The 16996-nt window shown below is 36.6% G+C and overlaps 1 protein-coding gene across 3 annotated transcripts; it reads left to right on the forward strand.

Annotated features, from left to right (window-relative positions):
* The first annotated feature begins 2115 nt into the window (after window positions 1-2115).
* On the forward strand, window positions 2116-16289 carry LOC132176081 (dual specificity protein kinase YAK1 homolog). Of its 3 annotated transcripts, none has more exons than XM_059588205.1 (18): window positions 2116-2859; window positions 5094-5293; window positions 6502-6655; window positions 6783-6892; window positions 6992-7061; window positions 7177-7259; window positions 7344-7428; window positions 7524-7564; window positions 9292-9414; window positions 11561-11711; window positions 12143-12257; window positions 12371-12453; window positions 12572-12646; window positions 13025-13099; window positions 13221-14041; window positions 14971-15123; window positions 15510-15811; window positions 15986-16289. In XM_059588205.1, the coding sequence occupies exons 1-18, from the start codon at window positions 2671-2673 to the stop codon at window positions 16060-16062; spliced, it is 2907 nt and encodes a 968-aa protein (XP_059444188.1). In that variant the 5' UTR covers window positions 2116-2670; the 3' UTR covers window positions 16063-16289. The 3 variants fall into 3 exon arrangements, with proteins under 3 accessions (XP_059444188.1, XP_059444204.1, XP_059444196.1); XM_059588221.1 differs by having other exon boundaries at window positions 7350-7428; XM_059588213.1 differs by having other exon boundaries at window positions 2117-2859; window positions 7347-7428.
* The last annotated feature ends 707 nt before the right edge of the window (window positions 16290-16996 follow it).

Consider the following 16996-nt stretch of genomic DNA (forward strand, 5'->3'; position numbering starts at 1 on the left):
TAAAGTTTTTGCCTAAAAACTCTTTTTGACTTAAAAACTCTATTTCTCAAACGCAATTCTAAATAAGCTCTAAGAAGTTGAAGGGAGAGATAATTGAGATAAGAGTGTTTGATAATAGAAGGCTTACAAGAATGAGATTAAGATTCTATACAATTGTCTTTCAACTCTTTTCATATTGCTTGCAATTTGGGCATGTAATTGTGAGATAGCCCTTGTGAAGCTCATATGCCCAAATGGACCTGCTCCACAGGTTATGGGGGGCATTCTCTAATTTTATTTTATTTTATATATTTTTTTTCAGTTCTTTTCTTTATTTCTAAACATAATACTGATAAAAAAACAAGTTAACAAACATATCCACGTAAATCACAGGGATTGTTGCGTGTACATGTGTCTTTATCTCTGACAGTAATCCACGTAAGCTCTGACCATTCAACAAGACAAAAACCCTACCGTTACTTAATAGTTGTCGTGTGCCATAGTTTCAAACTTTCAAAAGTATCTTACATTTACGTAGCAATTTTCATGAGAATCTTTCCTCGAATGGTCATACACTTACTGCAAGACCACAAGCTTAGTTAATTGACAAGCAATTACTTGGATGTTTTGGTCACCTATACCTAGGATAGTCACAATTAATATTTTTGGCCTACTATTTTTGTTATATATATATATATATATATATATATATATTTTTTTTTTTTTATTTGAACGCTTGAGCGCTACAATTTTTTATACAAAGTTTAGCATCTTATGTTTGATGAGAAGCAAACGAAACAGTTTATAAGCTTGCAAAGAGTGCACTTATAGTTATGAAAAAAGTGATTCATATAGAATAAACTCTTCAATATGCTTAAGATATTGTAATGGCAGAACGTATTGTTCAAAGTATTCATCAATTATATATGAAATGATTGAATGGTTAAAAAATAAAATAAAAAATCAGATAAAAGATTTTTTTTTTTGTTTGATGGGACAAATAACCAATTAATTTTCTTATCACTTTTAAATCCATATCAAATCATTCATAGATTATTCCGTTATATTTTCTGTTGATTTTCTAGCACAAGATATGTAAAATTTCAATTATTCTCACAAAAGAATTACCAAAAATACAAAAAAAAAAAAAAAAACTTCTAATTTTGTTTTTTCTTTTCTTTCTTGGTAATTTTTTTAGAGATATAATTGAGGTTGGGATGACTTTTATTAAATAATTCATATAGTTGGTTGTGAAAGTTGAATATCCAAAGAATAATTTGATACGAACTCAAAGCTTAGAAGTTAGAATACTGAAATTCTTATTGTCGACTGTCGTGTTTATTTCTCTTTTGTTTTCTTTGTTTTTAACGATAAATATATTAACAAATAATTATAAACACAAAACTCTTCAAAAGATTAAAATTGTCGTATTTATTTTGTATGAATATTTTGACAAAATATATGCTTTAAATTTTTGAAATATAAGACGTGAATTATTATTTTGAATAATAAATAATTTAAAAAAAATATTATTAATTTGAATTCTCTTTTTCTCTTATCTTTTTGTGCCAATATGTAAAAATTGAAAAAAAAAAAAAAAGAAAAAGGAAAAGAAAAAGAAGGTGGATTGAGTCATTGACACGCCAAAATTAGTTGGTCTTCGAAACCACGTGAAATCCCGTTGGTTTCCCAAAACATACTTTAGATACTGCACGTTATTTCCCGTAAAACATTGACTAATATATATATATATATATATTTTTTTTGAGTGTCACCTGTCTTGAATTATTTATTAATATTTTTTATTTTGATAAAAAAAAAAAATATTATTATTATTTTTTTTAATATGTCTGTATAAAGAGAGGAGAAAAATAAAGAGAATTTAAATTAGTGATCTACGCTTCATGGGGCGTGATGTCAAACAGATTGAGCTATCTTTTAGGAATTTTCATAACTGTTAAATTATGTCTTTATTATTTGTTAAACCTTCTTTTCTTCTTCTTATCATTTTTTAATGTTTCTTTTTCGCTTAGGAGCTGAGGTGGCCTGGTTACCGGAAAACCTGAGGCTCGATCACTACTAGTAGAAATATAAGCAAAAGTCGCTGATCGACAAGAAGGGGAAAAAAAAAAAAGAAAAAAAAAAAAGGAGAAGAAATAGTATAAGAAGGAAAACAAATTGCCTGTATCTGTCCCCTCTTACTTTCTCTTCTCTCTCATCTCCCCCAAAATTCCTTCGCCTATCAATCCCTCTGTGTCACGAATTTATATTATATTATTGTTTGTTTATTCGTATATTTTGAGTATTGGCATTAAATTAGCCTCCTTGTTGTTCGATTTTTGCTTTGGGGACTTTTCTTTGATTGCGAAGACAGTAAAATTTATCATCAATCAATCCGATAGATTATGATCGTCGTGATGTGTCTTTTGGGAGCTGGGATGTTGTGAGAGCAATTCCCGTGAATGAAGGAGGATGGGATTGGAATCGGCTGGGGTCGGGTTCGTTGAGTTGGAAGAGAAGCTCGGCGCCCAGTTCGGCAATCGGGTTGTTAAGTCCGATCGGTGATCGGTTCACTAAATTGGGTTTTTGCGTCTTTATCATTGTTGTGTTGCGAAGAGGGGTCGTATGGACGCATTGTGCGAGGTCAGTTTCTGGGTTGGAGCTTGATTTTGGGGCTTCTGGGTCTGGGTCATGGATGAGGTCTGTCCTAGCAATGAGCCAAAGGATTCGGCTGGCGGTGGTGGTGCTCCCGAGGACTTATCATCGTCATCGGCGGCGCCGGCTGGGGCGGGGTTCGATTGGCGGCCAAGGCAGCTCGTTTTTCGTCCTTATGAGACTGTGATCAAGTCGCAAGCTTTGCGCGTTGTTGTGCGAAAATCTGTAAGTGTTCTTGCTTTTTGTTTCTGTTGCAAGTCTTTCTAGCTGCGTTTTTAGTTTGCATGTTGAAATATATGTGTGGTATTGGGTATGCTGATGCTGAAATGGGAAAAGGGAAGTCTTTTATGTAGTTATTATAGCTTGGAATCTCCATTGGCATGGGGCTAGTTGACTTTAGGATTGAACCGGTGGTCAATTGTGGACGAATGGGTCTTTTGGGGAGGGCTTAGGATGTCCCAGTTCACAGAATGCAAGTTGGAGCAGTGATATTTGTTTCCGTTTAACTTCAAAATAGCTGTTGTTGATTTATTTATTTTTTATTTTTATAATCAACTTCAAAATAGTTGTTAAGGAACAATAATATACAAAACATAAAACAAAAAGGAAAACCAGAAGGAAACCTCGTTATGATAATGTAGCTAAAGACATCCTTTTGAGAATGTACTATGGTAAAGTTTTTATTTTTAAATGATTAGAATAACGTCTCAGAAAAAATGAAAAAAGAAGCTATAATAATGTCATAAACTCCAAGAGGACTTAGTAACAGAGTTAAAAAAAATTTCCTTCTTTCTGAATCATTCTGTTTTTTCTTTTTGTGATTGATAAGTAACTTAAATACCCTTTGGGATTTGAGCCCATGAACTCCCCCACCATCCCATCCTAATGGGAGGTGGAAGTGCTGTTTGACCCAAAGGCCATTGGTATGATTCCTTCGATGATAACCCCCAAGGGGTTGGCTCAATGGTTGGATAGCCTGGGACTTTGAGTATGCTCCTCAAGGTCTTAGGTTTGAAACCCACTGAGTGCAAAGGACTGGAGGTTCGCCCCTTGAATTAACCGAGATGCACTTGCGGAAAACTCCTTGCTGAGGGCCTTTGCATCCGGGATTAGTCAGAGCGAAGCTCCGGATACCCGGTGCCAAATCAAAAAAAATGATTCCCCTCGATGAGTAAGAAGTTTAAGAAAACAATATTTTAATAGTTTCCCTTCCTCTCTTGAGCATTTTTCTACTTAATATGGGCATTTTCAAAAGATTAGGGAAGTAGATGGAAGGTCTGGCATAGTTGGCAACTTAGGCATATTGCTTACAAGGGAGGAGTAAAATCCCAAAGGTCATTTTCTTTCTTTTTTTTATTTTTTATTTTTATTTTTTAATTAATTAATTTTTTATTTTTTTTAAAGGAATCCTCTTGGCATGTCAATTTCTCTTTGCAATTGGTGTTTGGTTGGGTTTCATGAGAAGGAACTATAGGCTTCATGTACTCTTCAGAAACTTAAGTGGACCTTTGGAATATTTTAATTTTGTGTCCTTACATAACCCTAATACCTGCTGTCAAATTAATTTGAAAAAGAAGAAGTAGAAGATAGAAACACATGTAGGTAGCAACTTGCTATCCAACTTCTGGGTTTAGGTATCTGAATTCCTTATAGCTTAGTCCCAATTTGAATTGTATTAAATGGATTAGCTATTGATTTGACATAGTGATTGCAAAATCATATTTTACTCCTATTTCCAAGGATGCCTTACTTTAGGGGATTTCACAAATGTGGACAGTCATGATAACTTTCTTCTTACCTCATCTTTATTTCATTTGCCGCCTCATCTTCCATGGCTATGTAAAATCACGATGTGTCCAATCGCAACTTGTGTATGTTTAAAACCTTTTGGCACCTTTTATGCTGTTAGTGGCTGCATAACATGGCTAGGATATGGTGATGAAAAAAGAGACTGAGATGGCTAGATGAGAGTCTGTGCCACATAATATGGCATTCTGCTGTATTGATGTACTTCATCAAACCACACCACTATAAATGATACCTCTTAAAGCTGGAGTTTACATATCCATTGTGCCATTTTGTTATACAGATCTAAAAGGTTTTGATAAAGTTTTTGTTATATAGGTTTCAGTCCATTTCTATATAAAGTTCAGAATATCCTGTGTGAAAAGCCAGGTATCATATATTTAACTGATCCCTAATTTTTTTAATAATGATGTTAAAAGAATCTAAAAATTATCTTGGAAGGCGTTGTGACTTTGTACCTGCACCTAGTTGGAGGTTTGATTTTGGTATTTTTTGTAGTTAACATCTTAAGGTGGAGAATCAATCAGTTTCCTTTCATTATATTTAGTTCTGTTGATGCATCATCATTTGACTCTTTATGTAGTTAGAATAATGTCCTATCAGAATTACTCGAAGCAGATCTTTGGGTTGACATGTAGCTTGCAATTTTGCAGTCAGTGGCAAGACTAACCAAGGACTTAGTTGAAACGTATCAAATATGCAATCCGCAGTTTAAGTATTCAGATGAACTAAATCCAAAGAGATATTTGACCACCCCATCCATTGGAGTGCAAAATGATGGCTATGATAATGCGAACTCGGATCTTATTCTCACTGTGAACTTTGTCTTAATCAATTCAGAAATGCAGCAGAGGTTTGTTATTTGTAAATTTTTATTTTAATATTCTTAATCCATTTTGTGTTCATTTATTCTTCTTGAACCTTTTTCTCCGTTTTCCAAACTACTTTTTGCTAGAAAAGGATTCAATATTTTTGGTTGGAAGTGAAAGCAAAAGTTGAGATCTTCTTGTCTGATCTTCATGTCTGCTAGTATAGTTATTCAGCTATAATAATGTTGGCACATTTTAGTTTCAATCCAGGCAAAGCTATATCAAGTTCAAGCATAAGCAGGGCAAATCAATCAAGTAGTACAACTGTTGCTGGTCCATATAATAATTAAACTTCATAAGTATTGCTAGAGTCTGCTCATTTTCTGCTTTGTGAACCTATAATGCCTGAACTTACAAACGTAAGATTTTTTTTAAACCCAGTAGTAACAGATAGATGCAACAAAGGATTCTGGCTCTGTCCAACCCAGAATGCCTTTTCTTTTTTTCTCAAATTCCTTTTCTGATGTAGCATTTTCACCATTGGGAACTCACCATCTATTTTTCTACAGAGTCGTTTGAATCTCCTCTAGACACGGAAAACTTTTTATTTTAAGTTGAGCCCTCCAAAAGCTTAGGAAAGAATTGTGGCAGTAAAATGTTGAATGGGGGAGTTAGCAGAACAAATGGATGAATTAAGAAACACAGGAAGAACTTTCTTTATGTTTTTTGTTTTCTATTTTGAAAAGAAATTAATGTGGGTTGAAATTGTACCTATCCAGATAATCTCATATACCCATTTGGTGTGTTTGATCTCTCCATGTTTAAGGCTGAATCGAGTTTCTATGCTTAATGTTCATCCCATAAGTTAGAAATGCTTTTGTTTGCATCATCGTCAGTGCTGGGACTTGGCATTGTTTTTGAGGTACCATTGTACTTAACAAAAAAAAAAACAAAGGTTTCTGAGGTACCGTTCTGAAGTTTCTAACTATGTAATAAAATATGAATTTGCTCTGGCATCTTAATACTTTCCTTTTAGTAGACACGTAAATTCCTCAAGTTGGTACGTTTATCTGTGCTTGCAGTCCTCTACTAGCATCTGTGCCTTACTGGATGATTGGTTATGGATACATGGGCTTTGTAAATAGAAAATGTATTGAGTGTATATTTCAAAACTCAAATTGTAGCCCTGTTATCTGTTTGGTTTTTCCGTCCTGAATGGAGTACTCAATTGGATTCATTTGATTACTTGCAGATACATTGTCAAAGATGTTCTTGGCCATGGGACATTTGGGCAGGTTGCTAAATGCTGGGTTGCAGAGACCAACAGCTCTGTTGCTGTGAAAATTATCAAAAATCACCCTGCTTACTATCAACAGGCACTGGTTGAAGTATCTATTCTGACAATGGTAATCAAGTTCTCCTTTAGTTATATGTTTCCCATGTGTAGTAATATCAGTAGTGAAACTTCTGTATTAGTCACTGAAAGAAAATTAGTAGTGAAGTTTATGCTTCAATGTTTGCCTTTTGCTGCAGTTAAATAAGAAGTATGATCCTGAGGATAAGCATCATATTGTTCGCATTTATGATTACTTCGTATATCAGCGTCATTTGTGCATCTGCTTTGAACTGCTTGACACAAATCTGTAAGTTATGAGGACTACTTTATTGTATCATCTGTTGAACTGAGGAGATACAATTTTAATTTGCATGGATCATGGTTTTGACGTTCTAAATCTTTTCAGGTATGAGCTTATAAAAATAAATCACTTTAGGGGATTATCCTTGAGCATTGTCCAAATGTTCTCTAAACAGGTATAGCAATCTTGCTTGGGAGATCTATTTCTGTAATGTATCTTCTTTGGATTAAGTTTGAATGTTTCTTCCTTGATGTTACATCTTGCTCCTTTTTTCTTTCTTTTCGAAATAGATTTTATGTGGACTGGCTCTGTTAAAAGATGCTGGGATCATTCACTGTGATCTGAAGCCAGAAAACATTCTTTTGTGCGGAAGGTGAGTTACATTTGATTATGGCTTAGGACATCAAACCATGTATTCTATTTCTTTATGTTAAAATTGATTTTTATGTCTTGAAAGCAGCAGTGTGAAGCCAGCAGAAGTTAAAATTATCGACTTTGGATCAGCATGCATGGAAGATCGTACTGTTTACTCCTACATTCAGGTCGAAGTTATGCTTATTTGCAGGCTTTTTTCTCATTCTTATCATGCTGACGATGATCTCATAATTGCTTTTTTTTTTTTGCAACTACTCTGCAGAGTCGTTACTACAGATCTCCTGAAGTTCTTCTTGGGTATCAGTATCCTTTCAATGAAGTTTCTGCTCTACTTGTTTCACTAGTTTTGTCTCTTTGGATTGATTTCAATTTCGTCTTAGTTTCTTTCAGCTTTACTTGCCTGTTTACTCTCTTCCTGGGCTGCAACTTTGTTGGAATCAAACTGATCAGCTAGGTTTAAGCTAAACTCTCAGAGTTGTGATTGAGGGCGGGTTCAATTGTGGCATCAGGGAAGGCCTCCAATGACCACTTATTCTTTAGAACTTCTTACTTATACTAGATATACAGGCTCAATGATTGGAAAAATTTGACATAATTTGATCTTTTGGAGCCACTTATATAATTGGTTGTTAGGTTCACGATCATTGCTCCGGGGAAAGGTCTGATCTGTCGGGGGTTTCTTGGGCCGAGTTTTGTTCCTCATTCTCCGACTGTGGTGAAGGAGGCGTCCTCTTGTTCTATGGACCATGGTTCCTTGGGGGAGGCGAAGGAGGAGGTGCTCCTTTTTTGTCTTCTGTCTCCAGGCCTCAACTAGGGTATTCTCGTAGAGTGAAGGATAAATTAGCTAAGCATCTACTTGCGATGAAGGAGGCTTCATCGTTAGTTGAAGGTTCTAAGGTTGTTATCGAAGAATCACTGGTATATTCTTCTTCGAAGAAGCACGCGGCTGAACTGGGTTTGAGACTCAGCGTTTCCTCACATGTTGAAGGGTGGTGCTCCAATTTACTCCTCTGTCTCTCTAAGTCTCAAATAGGGTATGCCCGGAGAGTGAAGGAGAAGATTACTCAGTAGTTGCATAAGAACAAGAAGTTGTTTGCCGAGGTTGTGGCGGAAACTGCGGAAAAGGAAGTGAAGAACTATTTGGAGGTAGTGCTAGATGCAGTGAAATACGCCTCCATTGTGGGATTGTCTTGTGGTGAAGGAGGTAACCAAAAAAGCCTTTTGAATCTTTTTTCAAATATTGAAGAGGAGCGGGAGCCCTATACCCCAAAGGTAAAAGGGAAGAGAGAACTCAAGAATTTAGAATGCTCCATCAATTATGAGGTTGGAGGGAGACTCTCTCCGGAGAGGTGCTAGTGCCGGCAGGGTTGTGTTGGGACCAAAAATGCATTTTCCTTTCCTCCTGAGGTGCATTAGGGGCTTTGGGTTTTTTAGGGCTGGTGTTGGGCTAGTGTGGGTTTTAGTCTTAGGTTCTTTTTTTGGTTCTACCGTTTGGCTTTGGTTACTTGTTGGGTTTTTTGGATTGGGTCTTCTTGGGTTTTGTCTTTGGGTATTAAATTGGGCTACCTATGTATACTTTCTTGTGTGCCTAGAGGCGCATTGCGCTTTTTTTGATATATACAATATTACTTATCAAAAAAAAAAAAATGTGTATTATACATATATGGGAATTTTCAACTTAGAAGATCCGTCAAGAATATGTACTTTTTCTATTTTTTCTAACTTATTGAACCTTTGTTCTTTTTACTGAATATGATATTCTCTTGTATACTTTTTGTGTACTAGGGTTGCACCCTCTACGCTTTTTTAATGAGATTAAATTACTTATATAAAAAAGATCCAACAAGAATCCACTAGAAGATATGTTCTTTGAAAGTAATTGTTGAATGATTCTTTTTTAAAAATAATGACCCAAGAGAGGTACATTTTGTATTTGGTGCATTAGAAATCTTAATTGGGATTTCTGTCTTTGTTTTTCATCTTATCCTATTATCACTAGCTATTTGTTTGGTCCTTAGCCCCTTTTCCAGATATTCTACGGCTATTGATATGTGGTCCTTTGGGTGCATAGTTGCTGAATTGTTTCTAGGCTTGCCATTATTCCCAGGAGCTTCAGAATTCGATCTCCTTAGTCGAATGGTTCAAATACTTGGGTATGCCCTTCTCTTTTTGTTGGTGATCAATAAATAATTTTTTGCATTTAATTTATCTAGGCGTCGATGTACTTTGCTTGATCTGGGATTTTTAATCCCAATGTCTTGGATTCTTTGCTTTTTGTCATGTTTTCTTTGTGTTTTTGTGGTAAGAAAAAAAGTGAAAAAATTAGTTATAAATAGGAAAATTGTTTATTGTCATGTAAAATTAGGAAATGCTGCAGAACTTATCAAAAAAACAAAAATGGTGCAGAACCCTTTTTTTTTTTTTAATAACACTACAAAAATTAAGTAGATTACCTTATCTTGTGGACAGTAGTAGGCTTTTCCCTCCACCAAATTATACTCTAAAATTTGCGGTATGGTTCTTGCCAGCCACTAAAGCTAGAGAGTCAAGCGCTGGAAAGTTCTCAATAGAATACCACTCACCCCATACACTGCCAAACTTAGAGTCCATTGCTACTCTCCACCAACTCACCCCATACACTGCCAAACTTAGAGTCCACTGCTACTCTCCACCAAGCCTCTCTCACAAGCACATAGCGCCAAAGCCATTTACCAAAGATAGCACGATTGAGCACCAGCCAGTTCCAAAACGCTATTTTGATTAAAATGGCACATTTGAGTTCTTTTGGTTATTGGTGTCCTTAAATTGGTTGAAAATTTTGTATAGCATGGAGTATTTAAACTTTTTTCCAATATTTGAGCCACGTGAGAAATGTTTTATCTGCTTTTGCTTTATCATTTATTTAAAATGGAATTTGAATATATTTATGTTTGATCTCCCTGCAAGCTAGTGGTCTCGTCTGTGGTATAAAATGTTTAGAATTAGTTGGATAAGCGCGTTAAGTAGGGGTGGGCGCGGGCCGGGTATTGGCCATTTCTGGCTCCCGGCCCGCAATATGTGGGTTTTGAAATTTTAATCTGTCACCCGGCTAGAGGGGATATTATCCGCTGGGTATCGGGTTTGCGGGGTGGATGCATACGGGGCGGGTAATGCGGGTAGGACGGGGTGGGTTCGGGTATTATGTGAATGGCAGTTTTGTAATTTTTCATTTGATTTGATTGGGTCGGATCTAAACCTATGGGCTTTTTTTTTTTGGGTTTTATTTTTTCATTTGTGCTTTTTTCTTTTGTTTTGTATTTTTTACAATTTTCATAGTGAAACTGATATCGTACATGCTTGTCAAAACATTTTTGAGGAACTGAATGAGCAAGAAATAAGGAATTCATTTCTAGAAAATGGCTGGGTTTTCACGCATAAACAATCCTTACCAACCATGGTTTAACTCTTTTTTTTTTCTTAATTCAAAAGGTTCCCAAATTTCAGATAATTTCTGTGCCTCCAAATGTTGTAAACTGCCGATTTACACAACACTGCCTTTATCTTTTTACCCTGCCGATTCTACCTTGGACTGCTTCGCCCTTAAGTTAAGAGAGAGAATGAAAGAGAGAGCGGAAGAGAGAGAGAGCAAAAGAGTGAAAGAGAGAGAACCTTGTGATTGGAGCTCGGGTGGACGCTAAGCACAGCTGAGTGGGAGCAGCGCAGAGTGAGGTTGAGGGAGATGGTGAGAGAAAGAGGGAGGCGTGAGAGTTTGAGAGAAAAAAGGAGATGGAGGCGTGAGAGAAAACTGAGGGAGAGGGTGGGAGATATTTTGGGTTATTAGGTTTAGGTTAATGCGGTGCGGGGCGGGTACCCGGTCATTTTTAAAAATGATACCTGCCCCTCCCCGCCCCGCCCCGCACGGGTATCCTAATTTAAACCCGGATCCGCATTTTTTATGAGGGAAACCGGGTGGGGCGGGGCAGTTTTGCGGGTTGGTTGGATTTTTGCCCACCCCTAGCGTTAAGACTATATGTGAAAGGTGTTGATGTTCTGTTTCTCCTCTAGCAAATATTTTCTTAGATTGAATTTTGGCATATATTTTGCATTCCATTTTTTTTTGGGGTACTGTCATTAAATAAATTGGTCCTTCTCAAAAGTTTTGGTTTTTCTCTTCTTTTCTGTTTTGAGAAAATTTTGTTGTTAGATTATGAAAGCGAGCCAAAAAATTCTCTCATTAGTCGTTACCCATTAGTTTGTTGTATTTCAGTGAAATTGATTCAAACGGCAAACAGCCTTTCATATATCGTTGACATTTTGTAGAGGACAACCCCCGGATTATGTACTAAAGGAGGCAAAAAGCACAAGTAAGTTTTTCAAGTGCATTGGGAGTGTCCACAATATAGAGAATGGTGAAGTTTCAACAAATGGCAGAAGTGCTTACCAAGCATTAACAGAAGAAGAATATGAAGCTGTGAGTGTTCATATTAAAGTTTTTTAGGTGGCTGCTTTTGATTTTTCTTATATTTCTAGTTTTCATAACTTTTTTGCCCTTTTTTCTTTTATGGTTTGGTGTTTCTCTTATATACTTCCTGTGTACTTGGGTGCATCCTCTGGTTTTAATGAATTTCAGTTACTTATTAAAAAAAGGTTTTTTAGGTAAGAAGAAAATTAAAATAGATGTGAAAATAATGATTATCTAACTTACCCAAAAATAATAGTAGTATAATAATAATGAATATTGAACATGAACGAATCTTGTAACATTTGTCTAATTAGTATTTCTTAGTCTGGTAAGGAATTACCATGGTGCGATCTTCCTTTTCTTATTTTCCCCCCTTGGAAAGATATTCTGCTTATGTTGTGATTCTATTTTGTTGGTTATGGTCGCTGGTTTCTGTTCAGAGAGAGATGAAAAAGCCAGTGATTGGAAAAGAGTATTTCAAACATATGAATCTTGAAGAAATCGTCGGAAGCTATCCTTATAGAAAGAACTTGCCTCAGGAAGATATTATAAGAGGTTAGAATCTGTTTTTCTATGTCTGAAGTAGCAGACACCTGTATTTTTGCCAAATGTTGCTACTCGCTCTTGAAGATGTCACTAATGGCTGTCTTGTCTTGAACTTGTAACAGAAAGTCAAATCCGATTAGCTTTGATCGATTTCTTGAGGGGACTTGTTGATTTTGATCCTACTAAACGGTGGTCGCCTTTTCAGGTTATTGAACTATCGCTTGAAGTGTCACACTTTTTCCATCTCTAATACTTGATTTCTGCTGGCATTCAATGTGAAGTTCAAGATTTGAAATTAGAATTTGAAATGTACGTTCGTGCAGGCTTCAAAGCACCCTTTTGTTACAGGGGAACCTTTTACATGCCCATACAAGCCTCCCCCAGAGACCCCTCGTGTGGTAAGTTAACCTGTATGAGCTATCGGCATTGATACATGAAACATAAACCCTAGTTGTTACCATTGTAAACCAATCTAATTGTTCTTCAATTTTCTATTTTCAATGCTCTACAACTCAGGCAAAGTACTTTTCAAGAAACTCTAGTCTTATAATTCCTATGTGATCGCTCTTGATGTCATTTTACGCATTACATTTCTTTCTCTCTCTCTTTTTTTTTTTTTTTTTTTTTGAGTAATCCTTCTACATTGTACGCAATATTACAATTTTTACTTGTTCCAATTTATTGAGTATCCTTGGGTATTTGATGGATTACAAGTGTGATTATGCACATCTAACTAGTACTTCTCCTTGTCCATGTGTGTATCTGTCTGTGTTCAGCCTGTTGCTCAAAATATCAAGGTGGACCATAACCCAGGTGGAGGACATTGGTTTGCTGCTGGTCTCTCTCCTAATGTGAGCTTTATGTCTCTTTATTTATCCCATTATTTTAATTATTGGAGGTTGTTCAGTCATCGTGTCTTATACAGCCTTTACCACATTATTCTCTCACTGAAGGGCATGTACTTTCATGTAGATTCCAGGCAGGAACAGAGTTGCTCCTCATAACAGCCCGCACTTTCAGGTGGTTCCGTATCCACACGGCAACAGTTATGGCAGTGTTGGAAGTTATGGCAGCTATAATGATAGTACAGGGCTTGGAAGCAGCTATGGAAGTTATGGAGATAGTAGTAATATGTTTGCATATTATTCACCTGTTGGTCCATCTGGGATGAACATGCATCCACAGGGAAATGTCTCAATGCTGGGAAGTAGTCCTGATGCAAGAAGAAGGGTTATTCAATATCCACACGGAAATGGACTTGGTATAAGTCCCTCAGCAGGAAATTTTGCGCCACTGCCTCTTGGCACTAGCCCCTCACAACATACTCCTCCAAGCTCCTATAGTCAAGTTTCTACTGGTTCTCCTGGACATTATGGTCCAACCTCTCCAGCCAGAGGCAGTCATGGATCGCCTTTAGGAAAGATGGCTGCAGTTAGCCAGATGAATAGAAGAAAAAATTGGTATCCTGTAAATTCTCAATCTCAAGAGAGCCCGTCATCTTCTCATTGGCAAGGGCAAATTAGCGATGCCTCCAGCTCTACGCAAGCTGAAGGAAATTCTCAAATGCTTGGTGCTTCGCCAAAACATCTGCAGTCAAATTCTAATACTGCAAGCTGGAAGCAGCATCGAGGAGGCAGTGGAATCTCTGCTGGTTACTCTGCCATTCAAAGCACCCCAGGTTCATCTACACTTCGACCTAATGTGCAATTTGCGCCAACTGCAGGAGCAGCTAAAGACAAGCCAGAGGCTGGCCTCTCACTTCCTGATCCTGGAGATTGGGATCCAAACTATAGGTAAACAGACAAGATATTTGAGATTGCACTCTAAACTTGCATATGTTACTTGCACATGCATATATTCATGCTTTAAGATATTTTCATTCAAAATTGGTGCATGGGGCACATCCACAATGACGGATGTGTCTATAACTTAGTAATTTTGGATGGAATTTATGGTGTTATTGCAAACTTATAATTAAAATATTGATTCCAATTTTAGTTAATATAGAGAACTTCAAGCATCTTGGTAGTCAGACCTGAACAGCTAACTGCTCGACCGGTAAACAATATTGCCTTTGCTACTGGTGCTTGTTACTGAGTGTAGCAGTTATCTTTCCCTTTCAATCCACTGTAGCTTTTTAATAACTCTATAGTTTATGGTAATTTACTATGTTATTCTACCATGATGCATTTACTCCTCTCATAGACTAATTTTGCTACTGCTGACATGGCGGTCCCTTTCTAAGAGGAGCTGGAGCAAAGATGTCTACAACATTTCTGGCTGTAGTAAGGTTGGGCTTTTTGTTTGAATTGGAGCCCAGATTGTTGATCATCAGACTGTGTGATGATGACTGGGGATGGATGGGCAAAAGTGAAGCTGTGGCAGGGAATTTTACTACAACATGCATTTTGAAGCTATGTGTATATTAATCAAAATCAAAAAGGAAAAAAAAAAAAAAATCTAGCAGTAACACATGCAAATTGTTCTGTCATTATTATCATCATCCAGACCATTTATTGGTTAATCTATACAAAATAATAATTGTTATGCATCCAAAGAGTGTCTTATGTTTGAATATCATACATTAACTACTGATTTATTGGGTTCTCCCCTGGTTCTCACCTTGATTTGAATAGTTGGTTTGCTTAGATTTTCTTTAGTCCTTTGATAACCTTTAGCTTATTTTAACTATTGGTGGGATATTGGTATATTTCTACTTTAGTGATGAACTTCTTCTGCAAGAGGATGGTTCGGATGTGAGCACCATGACTACCGAGTTCAGCAAAAACATGCATCTTGTATCTGCACAACCATTGGTCGGGTTTGGAAGGTTCAACCCTGCTGCAAGCACAAGCTCATATCCACCCATACAAAGGTAGGTTGTGTTTTAGTTGAGTAGTCACTCATTTCTCGAATGTGGCTTATATGGTTACACGTTTATTCCATTTGGTTGATGCAAACCTGAGTTTTCTTAATAGTCTGCAGTGGATGTGAACAATTGTTAGAAAATCTACCAGATGAATTGAACTGAGTGACAAGCTCTAGAAACTTTTTGATAGTTTGAGGGTTTTGTATAGACATGAAAATTTTTATATTAGATTTAATTCTCTCCATTTTGAGAATTTTAAATTTAGGGTATCTCCCACACTTTTTTTTTGGGAGGGGGTGGGTTTCAACTTCCAAATGATTGGTTCTCTTTTGAATGCCTTATTTTCTATTCTTCATTTTTTTTTTTTAATGGTTTTACATGATGTGCTTCAGACAAAATGGACGTGTTCAAGCCTTTTCACATGTGGAGGTGGGTAGCCCTCCTTCAGCTCATGATCCACATCTTGGATATGTGCGCCCCATATCGAAGCCTGCTCATTTCATGCCTCATATCTCACAAAATTCTCCTAGTCGTTTGGGACACCAACCTGTTCAGCGGTTCAATTACGGGAGACCCACCAACGCACGGGTTGGTGAATGGAATCATACAAAGGTTCAGGCCCCTGCCTCCAGCTTCAGCTCTGGGGGCCCGCTTTCTCCTGGAAGTAGCTCATTCAGCAATGGCATGTCATGGGGTACTTCCTGACTTGACACTGTCAAGCCACATAAACATTCTATATTTTCCTCTTTGCTCAATAATCTCTAATTGGAAGTAGTTGAGTCAAAATATATTCATATCTCTGTGGGGTTGAATAGAACGGATGGGATGAACTGGTATCATTTTAACTGATCCTGGCATTCTGTTGTAGGGCGTAGGGCCAATCATTCTGTTGCAAGCATTCCGCCGGCATCCCGTGAAAGAAAAGACCATGGAAGGATTGGCTAATACTGAATCAGCATATTCTTTTTACCATGAGAGAACTTGTCTGAGAGTTGGCAAGAAAGTTGTACTCGATGTTCAGCTGCCTAATGGGCTCTATGGGCTCATGCTGGAAAAAAAAAATCCCCATCCAGAACTTGCTCATTCATTGTGTTTTCATAGATATAATTTAAGATTATGGTTTCTCTTGTCTTCTTGTTACTTATGCATGCAATCAATATTCTTTTTAGTTACCGCCCCTTCAAGCGCCTTGATTTCTGCATCCGATTCCTAAGTTCCTGGCTTTTTAGTTAAAATATTAGACTAATTTTGTGATTGCTTTGTATTTGTTTGAAGGAATCTAACCTGATTATGGAAGTATTTACATTGCAGCTGCTGAAAAGAATTGCAACAAGGTTTAAGTTGATCTAGGTGTAGCCAATAGGTCGTCTAGTATCTCCTTGTTTTAAAGATGGTGCTGCTGTAAACAGATCCTTTTTATTTTTTTATTTTTTATTAACTTTAATTATTTGTAAAATTTATTAGATTTGGTTGACAAGCCAAACAGGTTACGTAAACCAGATTTTCTGAGCCAGTGGCTAAATTTGCTTTTTGCCAAGCTTGTAAATTAAACAAGATTTTAAATCCTTTGAATATAAGATGATCCTGATGATTTTTATTTAGTTTGAATGATTAAAAATTGAAAACTGGCCTGAGAAATTTTTTTTTTTTTTTAAAAAAAAAGTTTTGGTTTTTTTGTGCTATACGATAATGTCAAGTCCAAATACAACGCAATGATTGATTACTGATTTCACTATAGTACATCTACAAGACAATTGAGTTGTTGTAGGCTCTGTATGTTAATGTGTATTTATTTTATTTTATATTTTTGGGGTTGGGGCTAGGGAAAAGATTTCTTGGGAAGGCTTTCAACACAGCCCTTTTCTTTGGAGACTAGTCT

The sequence above is a fragment of the Corylus avellana genome, chromosome ca1 (assembly GCF_901000735.1).
Source record: "Corylus avellana chromosome ca1, CavTom2PMs-1.0".
In the NCBI taxonomy this organism is placed as follows: Eukaryota; Viridiplantae; Streptophyta; class Magnoliopsida; order Fagales; family Betulaceae; genus Corylus; species Corylus avellana.